The sequence below is a fragment of the Onychomys torridus genome, chromosome 10 (assembly GCF_903995425.1).
Source record: "Onychomys torridus chromosome 10, mOncTor1.1, whole genome shotgun sequence".
Taxonomy (NCBI): Eukaryota; Metazoa; Chordata; class Mammalia; order Rodentia; family Cricetidae; genus Onychomys; species Onychomys torridus.
This window is the reverse complement of record NC_050452.1, coordinates 26,896,178-26,913,260: the sequence shown is the minus strand read 5'-3', so window position 1 is coordinate 26,913,260 and position 17,083 is coordinate 26,896,178. Positions and strand designations below refer to the sequence as shown.

At 45.9% G+C, this 17,083-nt stretch overlaps 1 protein-coding gene across 1 annotated transcript in view; it reads left to right on the top strand.

Moving 5' to 3' along the window:
- Nucleotides 1-9,165: 9,165 nt before the first annotated feature.
- Nucleotides 9,166-17,083, top strand: part of Pisd (phosphatidylserine decarboxylase) — a 44,145-nt gene continuing 36,227 nt past the window's right edge. The window contains exon 1 of the mRNA XM_036200286.1: nt 9,166-9,252. Within this exon, the coding sequence (XP_036056179.1) occupies nt 9,188-9,252 (65 nt within the window). The 5' untranslated portion in view covers nt 9,166-9,187. The remainder of the gene's footprint in view (nt 9,253-17,083) is intronic.

Below are 17,083 nucleotides of genomic sequence, written 5' to 3'. Positions count from 1 at the left end.
CTTCCACCATCTATAATTAATAAGGATTGAGGGGTGAGGATGTAGCTCAGTGGTAGAGTGTTTTCCTGGAATGCACCAGCCCTTAAGTTCGGTTTCCAGCATTACAAAAAACAAAAACAAGCCAGGAGGTGGTGGTGCACGCCTTTAGTCCCAGGACTGGGGAAGCAGAGCCAGGTGGATCTCTGTGAGTTAGAGGCCAGCCTCTACAGAGTGAGCCAGGACAAGCACCAAAACAACACCGAGAAACCCTGTCTGGAAAAAAACAAACAAGCAAACAAAACAAAGCAATAAGGACGGGCATTGTTTACATGACTCCATGACCAGACTCCTTCTAGGCTGTCAGGTTTCAGCATGTCTTTTTTTTCTTTTTCTTGGTTTTTCGAGACAGGGTTTCTCTGTGCAGCCCTGGCTGTCCTGGATTTCACTCTGTAGACCAGGCTGGCTTCGAACTTACAGAGATCCGCCTGGCTCTGCCTCCCGAGTGCTGGGATTAAAGGTGTGCGCCACTGCCGCCCGGCTCAGCATGTCTTCTTATTCCATACATTTGTTGCCCTTCAGGGCCCTATCTGCTCTCTTCCTTTCCCTCTCTCTCCCTCTATTGCCCCATAATAACCTACTATCCAAATACTATGCTTAATATTTACCTCTAGATCATTACTCTTTGTATCTTCATTGTTCTCCAAGGCAGGAAAAGCTTAGTCTCAGCCTATGGCCCAGGGGAAGGTGGCAAACAGTTAAGAGGTGGAGCATAGAGGAAGAAGTCAGGTCATGGCCACTGGTGCCATGCCCTTGAAAGGGGTATTAAGACTGGTCTTCCTATGTCTTACACTTCTTAGTCGCCATGAGTTCTACAGGCCTTTCTGTCACATGATGTCACCGTGGTGTACTATGCCACCACAGGTTCAATGCCACCTTGAAACCTCCTCATGCCAGAGGAAGCCTTTCCTCTCACTGCCTTAGGTATTTGGTCTTAATGATGTGAAGGGGACAAACACAGTATTTTACTTTTGGGGTTTTCCTTACTGCTTTAGAGTAAGCCACCCTAGAAATGTGATTGGAGGACCAGGAGATGGCTCAGTAGGTAAGGTGCTTGCAGGCAAGCATGAGTTCCTGAGTTCAGATCCCCAGCTCTGAGCCAGGGGCCGCAGCATGAATCTGTCCCTTACCACCAGAAAAGTTGAGACAGGTTGATATTGGAGGTTCACTAGCTAGCTAGTCCAGACAAAATGGTGAGCTCCAGGTTCAGTGAGAGACCCTGGTTGAAAGAATATGATAGAGAGTAGCAGATGAAAGATACTGGACATTGACCTCTGGCCACACACACACACACACACACACACACACACACACACACACACACACACACACAAATTGAAATTTGAAGACTTTCTTCTCTGATAGGAATTCCGAGTCAGTTTGTGTGTACAGAAAGATCCAGAGTTTTCTGAAGGTGAAATTCAAATTGGGTTCCTTTGGGAAATTAGTTATCAAGGATTATGAACGTAAGCACATTGTTTAGTGATTGATGTGGGAGGGCCCCAAAACACTGTGGGCAGTGCCATCCTGTTACAGCTGCTCCTTGAGTAGATAAGAAAACAAGGGAAGAAAGTCAGTAAGCAGTGTTCCCTCATGGTTTCTGCTTCAGTTTGCCTCTAGGTTTCTGCCTTGGCTTTCCCTGATGATGGATTGTGACCTGTAAGCCAAATAAACGCACTTCACCCCAGGCTGGTTGCTTTTGGTCACTGTCTTTATCACAACAATATAAAGCTGTAGCTGTATGGTCGCTACACAAGTGTGTGGGTCCACGCGGGTCGTGGAATGAAGACACAGCGACATCTTAAGAATGAATTTAGCCTATCATGGCTGCAGGGGGTTCAGCCTGGAAGAACTGAAGCACTAACCCTTCACCTAGGGTAGTTTTATTTCTCTCCAATATAGTTTAGCCAGTTAATTGCCATATCTTCAAAGCAACCCAAAAGGAGTTCCCAGAGACCAGTGCCAGGTGCAGATTACTTGAATATCAGGTACCTTGGTTTTAGGGTTTTCTGGACCAAGTTTTGCATAGGCCTTTGATCTGTGGGGGACTCTGATCCTTGACTCTCAGACAAGATCACATAGGGCGATAAGAGAAACAAAAGAGAAGAGAAACAAAAGGTGTGGTTAAACAAAGGAAGGATCAGGGCTAGGTGCTCTCTGGAGCCAAGCCAGGAGCTCAGCGGAAATGCCACCACATAAAGCAAACTAAGACACCTTCCAAATCTTTAAAAAGGCTGCTCCAGAGCAGCAGTTCTCAACCTGTGAGTCATGACTGCTTTAGGTGTCACATACCAGATATCCTGCATTTCATATATTTTGATTCATAACAGTAGCAAAATTACGGTTATTAAGTCACAATGAGATAATTTTATGGTTGGGGGTCAGCAAAACATGAGGAACTGTATTAAAGGGTCACAGCATTAAGGTTGAGAACCACTGCTCTAGAGTAAACATTATAAAATGGACACAGAAATAACGGTGGTGTGTTGGTTTGAAAGAAAATGGTCCCCAAAGGGAATTGCACTATTAGGAGATACGCCTTTGTTGGAGTAGGTGTGGTCTTGTTGTAGGAAGTAAATCTCTGCAGAGGTGGGCTTTGAGGTCTCATATGCTCAAGATACCGCTCAGTGTCAGAGACCACTTCCTGTTGTCTGCATATCAAGATGTAGGACACTCAGCTCCTTCTCCAGCACTGTGTCAGCCTGCATGCCACCATGTCGCACCATGATGGTGATGGACTAAGCCTCTGAAAATATAAGCCACTCCAGTTGAATGTTTCTCCTTTATAAGAGTTGCTGTGGTCATGGTGTCTCTTCACACAGTAGAATCCCTAACTAAGACAGCCAGGTATAGCTGCACATACCTATAATCACAGTACTTGGGAGGTGCATACGGGAGGATAAGGAGTGCAGGATCATCCTTGGGTATATAGGGAGTTTGAGGCCAGCCTGGGCTATATAAAACTCTGAGCTGGCTAGTTTTATGTCAGTTTGACACAAGCTAGAATTACCTGAAAGGAGAGAACCTCAATGGAGAAAATGCCTCCATAAGATCCAGCTCTTAAGGTATTTTCTTAATTAGTGATTGATGGGCAAGGGCCCAGCCCCTTGTGGGTGGAGCCATCCCTGAGCTGGTGGTCCTGGTTTCTATAAGAATGCAGGCTTAGTAGCCCGGCGGTGGTGGCACCTTTGATCCCAGCACTCAAGGAGACAGAGGCAGGCAGATCTCTGAGTTTGAGGCCAGCCTGGTCTACAGAGCAAGTTTTATGACAGCCAGGGCTCCACAGAGAAACCCTGTCTTAGAAAAACAGGATGGGCACAAAGGTAAGCAGTACCTATGCATGGCTTCTCATCAGCTCCTGCCTCCAGGTTCCTGCCCTGTTTGAGTTCCTGTCCTGACTTCCTTCAGTGAATCCTGATGAACACTGAAATAAAAGTGTAAACCAAATAAACCTTTTGCTCCCCAGCCTACTTTGGTCATGGTGTTTCATCATAGCAATAGAAACTTTAAGACATACCCTTTTTCAAAAAGTAAAAAGTAAAGCCCACAAAGCTAAGCAAGACAAGACCCTGCCTGAAAGAGATACTTTTTCTTTTAACATAATTTTTATTGAATCTTTGCAAATTTCACACCATGCACCCCAATGCCATTTTTCTTCCAGTCCTTCCATACCCCCCTCTACCCTTGTAACCTCTTAGACCCAAAAGAATGAAACATAATAAAAATAGTCCTCTATTTATTGCAGCCTTATATGCATGTACCATTCTGCTCCTCCATCTTTCCTACCTCTCCATAACATATTTGTTCATCTTAGTGACATTGGAAGTTGTGGTGTCACATAGTATACACTTTTCTCCCATTTCCCCATGGTAAACAGCTTTACTTGCCAATACTCATTGCAAGGAGTCATTAGTCTAGTTCAAGGCCTGTGGCTTCTGCAATATCATCAATACTGGACCCTCATAGAGACTCTCAGATACCTTGATGTTGCTCTGAGTCAAGGGGATCCTGTGGATCTGCAGAACCAGCAGCCCCTTTTGGCACTCCAGCAACTCAGATGGGGAGGGGCAACTCAAAGTCCTGGATCTTGGCCTGGGAGGTAGCTGAGCTGGTCATCCCACCAGCTCTGCCAAGCCCATGCTGTTGTGCCCACGCCCTCGTGTGTTTGGTAACTGGCAACAGCCAAGGCCATCTGGGGCCAGAAGATGTGTGTGTGTGTGTGTGTGTGTGTGTGTGTGTATGTGTGTGTGTGTGTGTGTGTGTGTATGTGTGTATGTGTGTATATAGAGAGAGCAAGAGCGCATACAGTGGAGGCCAGAGAACAACCTTGGGTGCTGTTCCTCAGGAGCTGATTGCTTTTTTTGTTTGTTTGAGATATGGTGTCTTCCTGGCTTGCTCACCATGTAGGCTCCCTCTCTCCTTCCTCCCCTCTTCTCTTCTCCCTTCTCCCTCCCTCTCTCTCCCCCAAAACATACGTGAAGAAAATGGGCAGAAGTCAAAGGGAAAATCTAGGTTATAGTTAGGTGGAGTGCTTCGATAGCTTGCTCAAAGCCTTGTCTCAGCCCCCATCATAAACTGGACATGATGGAAAGCAGAGCATGGTGGCACACACCTTTAACCCCAGCACTCAGGAGGCAGAGGCAGACTGATCTCTGAGTTTGAGGCCAAACTGGTCTATAGAGAGAGTTCCAGGGCATCTGGAGCTCCACAGGGAAATTATCTCTCCAAAAAAAAAAAGCAACTCCTAAAACAATTAAATTATTTACTACTAAGTCTGCACCTTAAAACTTATATATGCATGGCCAGTGGTGGCGCAAACCTTTAATCCCAGCACTCAGGAGGCAGAGGCAGTCGGATCTCTGTGAGTTCAAGGCCACCCTGATGTACAGAGTGAGTTCTAGGACTGCCGAGGCTACATAAAGAAACTCAGACTCAAAAAGCAAAAGAACCCAAAAAACCAAAAACTTTTATATGAATGCTGACAGCAGCTATATTTATAATTGAAAACACACTGTCTTAGTTAGGATTTCTAATCCTGTGATGAAACACCATGACCAAAGACTTGAGGAGGAAAGGGTTTATTTGCCTTCCATGTCCTGAGTCACAGTCAACGAAGGGAAGTAAACTCAAGCAGGGCTGGAACCTGAAGAAAGGAGCTGATGCAGAGGCCATGGAGGGGTGCTGCTAACTGGCTTGCTTCCCATGGCTTTCTCAGTCTACCTTACTATAGAACCCAGGCCCACCAGCCTAGGGGTGGCACCCCCAATGGGCTGGGCCTTCTCCCATCAATCACTAAGAAGATGCCCTAATGCCTGCCTGCACCCAAATCTTACAGAGGTCCCCTCTTCTCAGATGACTCTAGCTTGTGTCAAGGTGACATAAAACTAGCCAGCACATACACTAATCCAAGTACACAAGTTACAGGAGTACACATACTATGGTATTACATTTAGATGAAAATTTAGAGTAGGAAAATCATTGGAACAGAAAGTAGGTTGGTGGCTGCTTAGGACTGGAGTGAGGGCCACAATAGTGCATAGAAATTATCACTGAACAGGATGGGTTTTATCTGATAGATGATAAAATATTCTAAAATGAATGATAGTGCTTGCACATCTGTATATATGAAGCCATTGGATTCACACTTAAAACATATGAACTGAATGTTATGTGAGTTTTATTTCAATAAAGCCACTGTAAAAGAAAATAAAATACTCATGGTAGGTCACACCTGTAATTCTGGTACCTAAGAGGCTGTGACATGAGGATCACGACATCAAGACCAGTATAGGTTACATAATGAGTCTGAGGCCAGCCTGGGCTACATATCATGACCCTGACTGAAAAATAAAACATTGAGAGATGGAGAGATGGCTGGCTCAGCAATTAAGAGCATGTACTGTTCTTCCAGAAGACCTGAGTTTGATTCCCAGCACCCGTGTCAGGCAGCTCATATAAAACTCCAGTTCTAGGGGAGGAGGGTTGCAACTTCTCTGGCCTCTCTGGGCACCTGCATGCATGTAACATATACACAGATGCACAATTTAAAATAATAAAAATAAATCTTTAAAAATAATTAGGGGCTGGAGAGACGGTTCAGTGCTGGAGAATACCTGGTGCTCTTACAGAGGGCCCAGGTCCGGTTTCTAGCACCCACAGGATGGTTGACAACCATCCGTAACTCCGCCTCCAGAGGATCTGACATCTTACCTCTCTGGGCACCATACATGCATGTGATGCATATACATCCATGTAGGCAAAAATCATAGACACATAAAATAAAATTTAATTTGCCATACTAGGACAATTGAGAAAAATAACATGCTTAATAGATGCAAAGAAGTAACTTTTTAATTTTGAAATTATCTTTTTGTTGTTCCCTGTGCTTTTGGAGTTATACTCAAGAAATCACTGTTAAATCCAGCATATAAAATTTCTTAGAGGTCAGCCTGGTGATGGGTGGTGCACACCTTTAACCCCAGCACTCGGGAGGCAGAGGCAGGTGGATCTCTGTGAGTTTGAGGCCAGTCTAGTCTACAGAGTGACTTGAAAATCCTGTCTTGAAAAAAAAAATGTCTTTTCTTATGGGTTAGAGAGATGACTCAGTAGTTAAGAGCACCAGCTGCTCTTCAAGAGGACTTGAGTTTGATTCCCAGCACCCACACTGAGCAGCCCAAACTTCCTGTAACTCCAAGGCCCTCTTCTGGCCTCCACCAGCACCAGCACACATGTCGTGTGTATGTACATAGACTCAGGCACACACATGATCCTAGTTGCTTTCTGTTGCCGTGATTAAATCATGACCACAGGCCAGTATGGTCTACAGAGTGGGTTCCAGGACAGAGAGCTGTTACACAGAGAAACCTTGTCCCGGAAAAAAACAACAAAAAACAACCAAACAAAAAACCATGACCTTAAACAACTTGGGGAAAGGGGGTTATTACATTTTACAGATCAGAGTCTATAATCAGGAGATGTCAAGGTGAGATATCTAGAGCAGAAAACACAGGGGAATGCTTACTGAACTGCTCCCTCTAGCTTGCCCAACTACCTTTCTCATACAGGGCAGGCCCACCTGCCCAGGGATAGTAGCACCACAATGGGCTGGGCTCTCCTACATCCATCAACAATCAAGGAAATACCCCACAGACAGACATGACCACAGGCCATCTGGTAGAGGCCCCTCTGAACTGAAGTTCCCTCTTCTGGAGTGTCTCTAGTTTGCCGTAAGCTGACAATAAAAAACTAATCAGCATGTACATTCACATAAAATAAAAAATCTTAAAGTTTTCCCTTGCATGTTTTTCAGTTTTCAAAAAGCATTTAAGTGTGTGTGTGTGTGTGTGTGTGTGTGTATGTGTGTGTGTGTGTGTGTACATTCCCACACAAGTTCACATGGGACAACTAACTTTCCCGTGTTAGTGATTTCACTATGTGGGTAGGCAGGCCTGGTAGCCAGTGCCTTTATCCACTATGCTACCTCACCAGCACTCTAGTTATAAGTGCAGATTTTAGATCCCATTTATTATAAAGTGTAAGTCAAATTTGTTTTTTCAGATATATATACATTTTTTAAATTTTAATTTTTTATGTATATGGGTATTTTACCTGCATGTATGTCTGCTCACAACTTGCATGCCTGGTGCCCTCTGAGGCCAGAGAGGGGAAGGGATCTCTGGAACTGGAGTCACAGACAGTTGTGATCTGCCCTGTGGGTGCTGGGAATCAAACTGGGTCCTCTGGAAGAGCAATTAGAGCTCTTAACCACTAGGCCATCTCTCCAGCCTTCATTTTTTCTTTTATTATAATAGTGTTTTTAGTTTTGTTCCTTTTTTTTTTTTTTAAAGGTATATACAGTATATTTACTCCACGTTTTCAAAAGAGTTGAAAAATGTCAAATTGAGTATAGTCATTGTACAGTATTACCACTGTGTTACATAAGGCTTAAAAAAAAAAACAACAACAAACCATGAGGTCTGTGTAGCCTAGGCTGGCCTGGGATTCAGGACACTCCAAAGTGCTGGGAATCTAGTGTTATTTTGAAACAACTTATCTCACCCCTTTGAATTACAACACTCAATTCCATACCAATAGTATGCTGAGTGTGTGTTTCTTTTTCAGACTTTTGAGAAACCACATCAAAGGGAGTTATCTCTTCTAATACCAAATCTGTGACTTGCAGGTTCTTTTGTTTTGTTTTGTTTTTTGGGACAGGATTTCTCTGTGTAGTTTTGGAGCCTGCCCTGGAACTCGCTTTGTAGACCAGGCTGGCCTCGAACTCATAGAGGTGCTGGGAACAAAGGCTTGTGCCACCACTGCCTGGCTTGCAGGTTCTTTTTAGTGGCTGGTTTTGCTGTAACTGAACTTAAATAACTACACCGAAATAATCTCACGCACTGATTAGCATATCCTTCTATACCAAATATCTGGTAAAGAAGACTATGCTTAACATAAGAAAAGCCGGGACTTCCTTCAGTTTTTGCTCCCACGTTCAGCCATTTTTCTAAGGCTTTAAAAAGGAAAAAAAAAATGGTTTTCGACATCGTTGATGCAGAAATACTGGGTTTTCTATCATACAACTTATGAGCCCTTTGCCTATTAATATGCCCTTGAGCAATTGCTTAACCTTGCTGACCTCTTTAAAAATGGGAATAATGTCCCAGGGCTGGCTGCGGGACTCCAAGTCAGCGCCTAGAAAAGTGTCAGGCACCACTGAAAACTCGTTTCCCCCTCACAACTGAAAAGAACAGAAGCAAGCACCATCACTCACACCAGGAGCCTTGTTTGACTGCTTTCTGCACGTCTACAAGCCCCTCGCCCTCTGGAGCCCCAGGCAGCAAGCACAGCAGTGAGGTGAGAACGGAAGGACGCCCGGCTCCAGGAGATTCAACGCCTTCTTCTGGCCTCCGCGGGCGCCCGATTACAGGTGGCATGCACACACGGAGCACAGGGTGGCTCAGATTTTTTGGGTGCAGGAGCGATATAACCCACAGCTTCATGCGCATGCCAACACATGCGCCAGGGGCGCAGCCACCAGGCGCAGAACGCAGAGACTTCTGGGGCCAGCCCTTCGCGTTCCTGATTGGTCCGACGACCACACAGGCGTGCGTACGAGGGCGGAAGGGGGCGTGTCTGCCTAGGAGGAGGTGAGATGGCGGCGCCAGGGGGACGCACGTATGTGCGCTCGCTACCTGGAGTCATGCCGTGGCGGAGCAGGTACGGCCTGGCGGGAGGCTGCTGGGGCGGGGGCCAGTCTGGGCCAGGCCAGACTCTGGGGAGAGGAGCCATTTATCGTCGCGGGCTCGCCGCGAGTAGGTCTCACAGGAATGACACGGAGCCACCTTTACCTTGGCTCGAGCGCTGGCGCTGCAGCCACCGCGTGGACTGTGAAATGAGTTTGGGTGTGGCCTGAAGGCTCTGGCTTGTCCTTTCCAGCTAGGGTGGAAGTGCCCTGGGACAACAAAACGGATGGTCCCTAGAGTGGAAGCAGAGCTGAATGCCCTGTCTTGAGTGTTTGCGTCCCTGGCAGGATGGTGTGATCTGGAAGAGCACACCACTGCACACCACTGCCAAGCGACTTTCACTTGGACTCTAAAGCTTTGAGGCGAAAGGATTGGATGTGGTTATCTGAAAAGTCTGCTGTGGAAATGCGGTCCTTATCTGTCTGTGTTCCTTAAGTTCCTAGGCTGCTACAGGTGGAAGAGACCTGAGGGATCTTATAAATGCCATTTATTTTTTCGTCTGTTTGAGACAAAGTTTCGTTATGGAAACCAGGCTGGCCTCGAAATCGCAGCAGTCTTCCTGTTTCAGACTCTCAAGTGCTTCCCAAATGCCAGGATTACAGGCATGAGCCAGCTATGTATGCCTTTTAGGGGGTGGAAGGAAAGAAGAGGGGCGAGTTCTTAACTCAGGGAGGAGAAGAAAGATAGTTCTCTACTTGGCTGAGTCACTCACTTTATAGCCAGCCCAGATTGGCATATCTGTGATTACAGGTGTCTTATAGGGCCCTCAAGAATGTCCTGGAATTAACATGGGGATATAGGTTGTGAGCCACCTTGTGCTGGGAACCGAACTCTGGTCCTCCTGTCTGCCAAGCCATCTCTACAGCCCCAACATTGCTCAATTAAAAAAAAAAAAAAAAATGTATGTGTATGCATGTTCGCCAGCGCATATGCCTGTGTACCCATGTGTGTGCCTGGTGCTCATGGAAGTCAGAAGAAGACATTAAATCCACAGGAACTATAGTTACAGGTCGTTGTGAGCTGCCACTGGGTGCTGGGAATTGATCCCAGGTCCTCTGGAAGAGCAACTAGTGTTCTTAATCGCTGAGCTATCCTCCAGTTCTAACTGCTGAGCCATCTCTCCAGCCCCAAAGTTTTTCAGTGAATGAGTGATGTGTGATAATAGGAGAGCAACATGGGTTATGATTTAGTGTCATATGTGTTTTCTAACGTATTTGATGAGAGTCAGTAGGGAGATGACTCATCTGGTAAAAGCACTAGCTGACTCACGTTTGGTCCTTAGAAGCCTTGTGAAAAGCTGAATCAAGTGGCACCCATCTATATCCCAGCAAGAGGTGGAGGCAGGAGAACTCTAGGCACTCAGGGGTTATTGCAACAGAACTCTGCCTCAACAAGGTGCAATCAAGAACCAACTCCCAGAAGTTGTCCTTTGAGCCCCACATAAGTTCATGGTGTGAACTTGTTCTCTCTCTCTCTCTCTCTCTCTCTCTCTTTTGAGACAGGGTTTCTCTGTGTAGTTTTGGTGCCTGTCCTGGATCTCACTCTGTAGACCAGGCTGGCCTTGAACTCACAGTGATCCACCTGGCACCTGCTCTGCCTCCCAAGTGCTGGGACTAAAGGCGTGCGTCACCACCACCCGTCTCCCCCCCCCCCCCTCTCTCTCTCTCTCTCACACACACACACACACACACACACACACACACACACACACACAAGGCTGGTGCTGGCTTGGTGGCTAACACTCATAATCCAAATACTTGAGAAGTAGAGGCAGGAAAATCAGAAATTCAAGGCTATCTTTAGCTACATTACAGGCTAGCCTGGGTTTTATGAGACTGTCTTAAACATTACTTCCCCAGCCTGCCAAAAAGTTGGTTTGGCTGGAATGTTTAGTAAAGATAGAGATGAACAGGTATGTACCAATCTTCTGCCAGTTTCAGATTGAGAAGGAGGTATTGCTTAGAGCTCTGACAGCTGTAGTTTTTATGAGCCCTCCAGGCTATAAGTTCAGGCAAGTCTAGACAGTTTAACAGAAAGGAGTAATGAGTACTTACTGAATATTCTAATACCAGGTAGAATGGGTAAAGCTTTCAAGAGACCTATGACTTGAGGTTTAGAACTCTCCTAGCTTTTGAAAATAGGAGAGAGAAGTGAGGACTATAGTTAAAGGTTTAGCACCCATGGTGATACTAAAAACATGCTATGGGCCTGGAGAGGTTGTTCAGTGATTAAGAGCACCTGCTGTTCTTCCAGAAGACCAGGGTTACATTCATAACACCTACATAGTGACTCACAACCATCTATAACTCCAATTCCAGGGCATCAAAAACCACTGCATGCACATAGTGCACAGATATTCACACAGGCAACACACACACACACACACACACACACACACACACACACACACACACACACACACACACACACACACACATACAGGATCTTGGCAGTCTTCTTTAAAAATTAAAGATGTGCAAACACCTGTCTCTAAGCAAAGTGTGTTGCCCACCTGGACTGCCTTTAAACTTTTGTGGAAATAAAACTAAAGAAAAAAAACTTTTTAAAAAGATTTCTTGGGGTTGGAGATTTAGCTCAATGATAGAGCGCTTGCCTAGCAAGCGCAAAGCCCTGGGTTCGGTCCTCAGCTCTGGAAAAAAAGAAAAAAAAAGTTTTCTTTTTGGACTGGAGAGATGGCTCAGCCCTTAGGAGCACTTATTGTTCTCATAGAGGACCTGGATTGGGTTCCCAGCACCTACGTGGTAACTCCAGTTCCAAGGGATCTAATGCTCCCTCCTCTCCTTTGTGGGCACTGTACACATGTGGCATACGAGCAAAAAAACAATATAAAAACATTTACAGCTGGAAGTGTTGTGCCCATGTCTCAAGACCCCCAAGCAAGACCACCACAGAGCCAATATCCTATGCAAGTACAAAGGGGTTTATTAAAGTAAGCAAGCCGGGCTCGGTCTTCGTCCAACACACTGGCTGGTCAGGTGAAGGAGGACGTCCCTGAGCTCTCAGAGTGAAGGGTTTTTAAAGGGAAAAACAGCAAGCTAGAGGGTACAAACAAGCCTTTGCCTTTCAGGGTCACACTTCAGTTAACAGGAACGTTTAGCCAAGAGAAGAACTACAGAAGACAAAATACATTTGGAGACTCTCCAGTACTATTGGAGACGTTGATGGATTAAACCTTTGTTTTAGCTATTTCTTGGCCAGCAGCCTGCCCACCCTGGGGAGGGGGGTTGCCTTGACTGGAGTCTTAACTGGGTGTTTATGTTTCTGGAACTTGGTTCGGCTTTTATCTTAGTATTGCTAGAAATGAAGTTTTCTTTAAAATGGAGTTTGTCTTGCTCTCTCAGAAGTAGACTAACCAGGGTGGACATTGGTAACTGGAAGTTGATATAGTTGGTAATAATTGAATATCTTTTTTTGTAATAATTGATTGTTTTTCTTAAGATGTCTTAGGCTAGATAGAGAGTTGCCTCACTGTTTAAGAACACTGGCCGCCGGGCGTGGGGGCGCACACCTTTAATCCCAGCACTTGAGAGGCAGAAGCAGGTGGATCTCTGAGTTCAAGACCAGCCTGGTCAAAGAAAGAGAGAGAGAGAGAGAGAGAGAGACAGACAGACAGACAGACAAAACAAAACCAAAACCAAAACCAAAACCACTGGTTGCTCTTACAGAGGACCCACGCTCAGTTCCCAGATGATAGCTCGCCGTCTGTAACTCCAGTGCCAGGGAATCCAGTCCCTACTTTTGAGCTGGTCAGGAACCACCCATGCAGGTCGTACATGCACATACATTCAGGCAGAAAACTCATGGACATAAACAATAAATAAATCTTAAAAGGTGTTTTTGATGTCACACATGGTGGGCTTAGTGCTAATGAGATGGGCTCTGATTTACAGGTGAGGGAATTGATTGCACAGGATTTGACCCAAAGCCAAGTGCTTAATCTCATTTTATTTTGATTTTGTGAAAGGATCTCATTCTCTTCCCCAAGCTGGTCCTCTAGCCTGAGCCTTCAAGTGCTGGGATTACGTGTGTGTGTGTGTGTGTGTGTGTGTGTGTGTGTGTGTGTGTGTGTGTCCATCCACAACTGGCTTTAATAGCCTGCTTGAAGATTCATAACCTTAGTTCTTTCTGTAGAAGAGACACCTGATTAAGCTTATCTGTTCTATCTGGGCCTTAATCTTTTTTTTTTTTTTTTCCTTTTTCAAATTTGTTTATTTATTATGTATACAGTGCACATATCCCTGCAGGCCAGAGGAAGGCACCAGATCTCATTACAGATGGTTGTGAGCCACCATGTGGTTGCTGGGAATTGAACTCAGGACCTTTGGAAGAGCAAGCAGTGCTCTTAACCTCTGAGCCATCTCTCCAGCCCCCACCTTTTCAAAACATTTATTTAATGTTTATGGTGTTTTTTCGGGCATTTATGTCTGCACCATGTGCCTGGTGTCCATGGAAGCCAGAAGAGGGCATTGAATCCCTTGGAACTACAGTGAGACAGGTGGTTTTGAACTACCATGTGGATATTAGGACTCAAACCCAGGTCCTTTCTTTTGAACCATCTATATTCAGTCCTTTGATGAGGTACAAAAACTCTTACCTTCAAAAGACTTCCTAGTCTGACCATTTCTCATAGTCTGTCACTATCCAAGCCACCCAATCTCCCACAAGAATGCCTTCAATACCAGTCTTACTGTTTGACTCGTGGCCCTCTATTTCCTGTTTGCCACAGACAGACACAATGGTCTTTTCAAAACAAACAAGACCAGCCCCTCTGTCTTGCTCCCATCTCAGGCCTGTTTCCCCTCCTCACTCATTTTCTAGCTACTCTGTTTGCTCTATCTCTGGTCTCTGGCATTTTCTGTCTGTTCTGCTGCCATGTGGATCACAATACCTAAGAAAATGCCCTATAAGCTTGGCTGCAGTCTGATCCTTTGTTTTGTTTTGTTTTGTTTTCAAGACAAGGTTTATTTGTGTAGCCTTGGCCTTCCTAGAACTAACTCTGTAGACCAGGCTGGCCTCGAACTCACAGAAATCCACCTGCCTCTACCTCAAAAGTGCTGGGATTAAAGGCGAGCACCACTACTGCCCAGCTAAAAGTTTAGTCTTAACTGTGGGCTTGCATAAAAATAAGTTAAATACTTTCTTACTTCAAGAGGGAAGAGTCAGGGCACAGTCACAGTCTGAATAAAGCAAAATTCAATTCCAACAGTGTAAATAACTCAGTGTCCAATGTCTGGGATTCACTCGTGATCTTCTGGGCTCCTCCAAGGGGCCTGGGTCACTTCTCCAGCCCCGTCCTCTGCAGCACACACAGCTTGTCTTCTAGTCTCCAGATGGTTCCACTCCACTGCTGCTGCTGTTCTTGGTGGTCATCCCATGATATTGGCATCTCACCAAGAGCCTCTCCTGGGCTCCCTTCAGGGACCCCAGCCCTGATACACAGTGCCAAGCCTCAGCTACTCTCCATGACCCCTTCGTGCCTTCAATACCAGTACCATCTGGGTGACTCTTACACTACCAAGTTCAGCTGCCCACAGGAGGTACAACCTTGGCTGCTTCTGGAACACAGCTTCTCTGTGCTGATCCTGAGGAAACTCTTTCCAGAGACTTCACCTCAATGATGCTGGTCTCTTCTAATCACCACAAATTTCTTAGCTCTAGATAACCAGCATCAACTGTCCCAGTAATGCAAAGGCTTCACTTCAGTGGTGCTGGCCTCTTGTTAATCACGGCTGACCAGAATGACAGGATCTTAATTCAAAATAGCAAATGGCCCTGATAGAGTCTTCAAACTTCCCTCTGAGACCCACAAGCCAAGCCTCATAGCATCTGCACTGCTCAAGATTCCATCTCCAAAGCTCCTACAGAACACCTCACTGAGCTCTCAACACTTAATGGCTTTTTTTCTCTCCCTTTTTTAAAGCCCAAAGTTCTAAAGTGCTTCTATAATTGTCCCCAAAAGATGGTCAGGTCTGTCAACGACAATATCCCACTCTGCTGGCACCAACTTGTCTTGGGGTTTCTAACACCATGACCAAAGCAACTTGGGGAGGAAAGGGTTTATTCAGCTTATGCTTCCATATAACACTTAATCCTCAAAAGCAGTGAGGGCAGGAACCCAGAGGCAGGAGCTGATGCAGAGTTCATGGAGGAGTGCTGCTTACTGGCTTGCTCCTCATGGCTTACTCAGTTTACATTCTTATAGAGCCCAGGACCACCAGCCTAGGGGTGGCCCCACCCACAAAGGACTGGGCCCTCCCTCATCGATCATTCATTAAGAAATTGCCCTAGATGCTGGAGAGATGGCTTGATGGTGAAGAGCACTGACTGCTCTTCAATTCTGAGCACAGCAGCTCACAATCACCTGTAACTAGTTCCAGGGAATCCAATATCCTCTTCTAGACTCTGAGTGTACCAGGCACAAACATACAGGCAAAGCATCCATACATGTAACATCAAAATCTTTTTTAAAAAATTTAAAAGCTAGGCCTTTAATCCCAGAACTTGGGAGGTGGAGGCAGGCAGATCTTAGTGAGTTTGAAGGCAGCCTGATCTACACAGCAAGTTCTAGGACAGCCAGGGCTACATAAGAGATCCGTTTTTGAGGAATTGTGGGGGTGAGGTGATAGCTCACAGTGAGTAAGACAAGTGCTTACTGTCCGTCTCGGGCACTGTTCTATTGCGACCAATGCAACATTTAGAGAAGGGTCATTCACTTGGGGACTTGCCTACAGCTTCAATTAGTCTGTTACCATCATGACTAGGAGGAGAAAGGCATGGTGCTGGACAGCAGCTGAGAGCTTTACATCCTAATCCTTAGGCAGCTGGCAGAGAGAGAGACAGACAGACAGACAGAGACATCTGTCATGGGCTTTTGAAATCTCAAAACCCATCCTCAGTGACACCTCCAGTAGAGACACACACGTACTCCAACGAGGCCACACCTCCTACTCTTCCCTAATGGTTCAACTGGGGACTAAGCATGCAAATCCATGAGGCTGTGGGGCCATTCCCACTCAGACCACCACGTGCTCAATCGTGAGGATGCCAGTTCAGATTCCTAACACTCCACAAGATTGACATGACCGCCCAGGCCTGGAACCCCAGTGCTGAGGCGAGAGCAGAGACAGGAAGAAGTATTGGGGCTTGCTGGCTGCCAGCCTCACTTCAAGTTTAGTGAGAGATCCTGTCTCAAAGGAATAAGGCAGAGTGAGAGCAGAGCACCAACATCCTCCTCTTCTGCAACCTCCCCTCTCCCCTCCCACTCCCCCCGCTTTTTGGTTTTTACCTCTACAACTTAGGTGGAGGAGAGTCCCCTTTCCTTGTTGGTGGGCAAAGCCGGGAACAGTTTCTGATTTTTCTTGTAAAGTCCTTTGAGTACCTCTCATTGCTCGGACAGAAATGTTCAGAAAACCTGGAGGTGCAACCAGCCCAGTTTTATGTGGTAATGTTTACACTAGAGAGGTGGGGGCAGGTGCATCACTTGTACCTGCTACCCTTCCCACGTTGCTACAGAGGAGGCTGGGAAAGATAGGCTAGCAGGTGTCTAGAAGAAGAAACAGATTTCTAAGTATCTGGCCTGCTGTGGCACAGGTAGAAAACTCTAGGGGAGGAGCCAGTTGAAAGGGTGCTACTCTGGGTCAGGAAATCCGTGTAGAACAAATTCAGTTTTAGATGAGTCCAGAGTGTAGGGGTTGTGGGGAGCTGGTTGTGAATCTAGACCTCAAGGTTTCTGGAGGCGCAGTTGAACACTAAGAAGTAGTGAGTGGCTCTTTAAAGCCATGTGC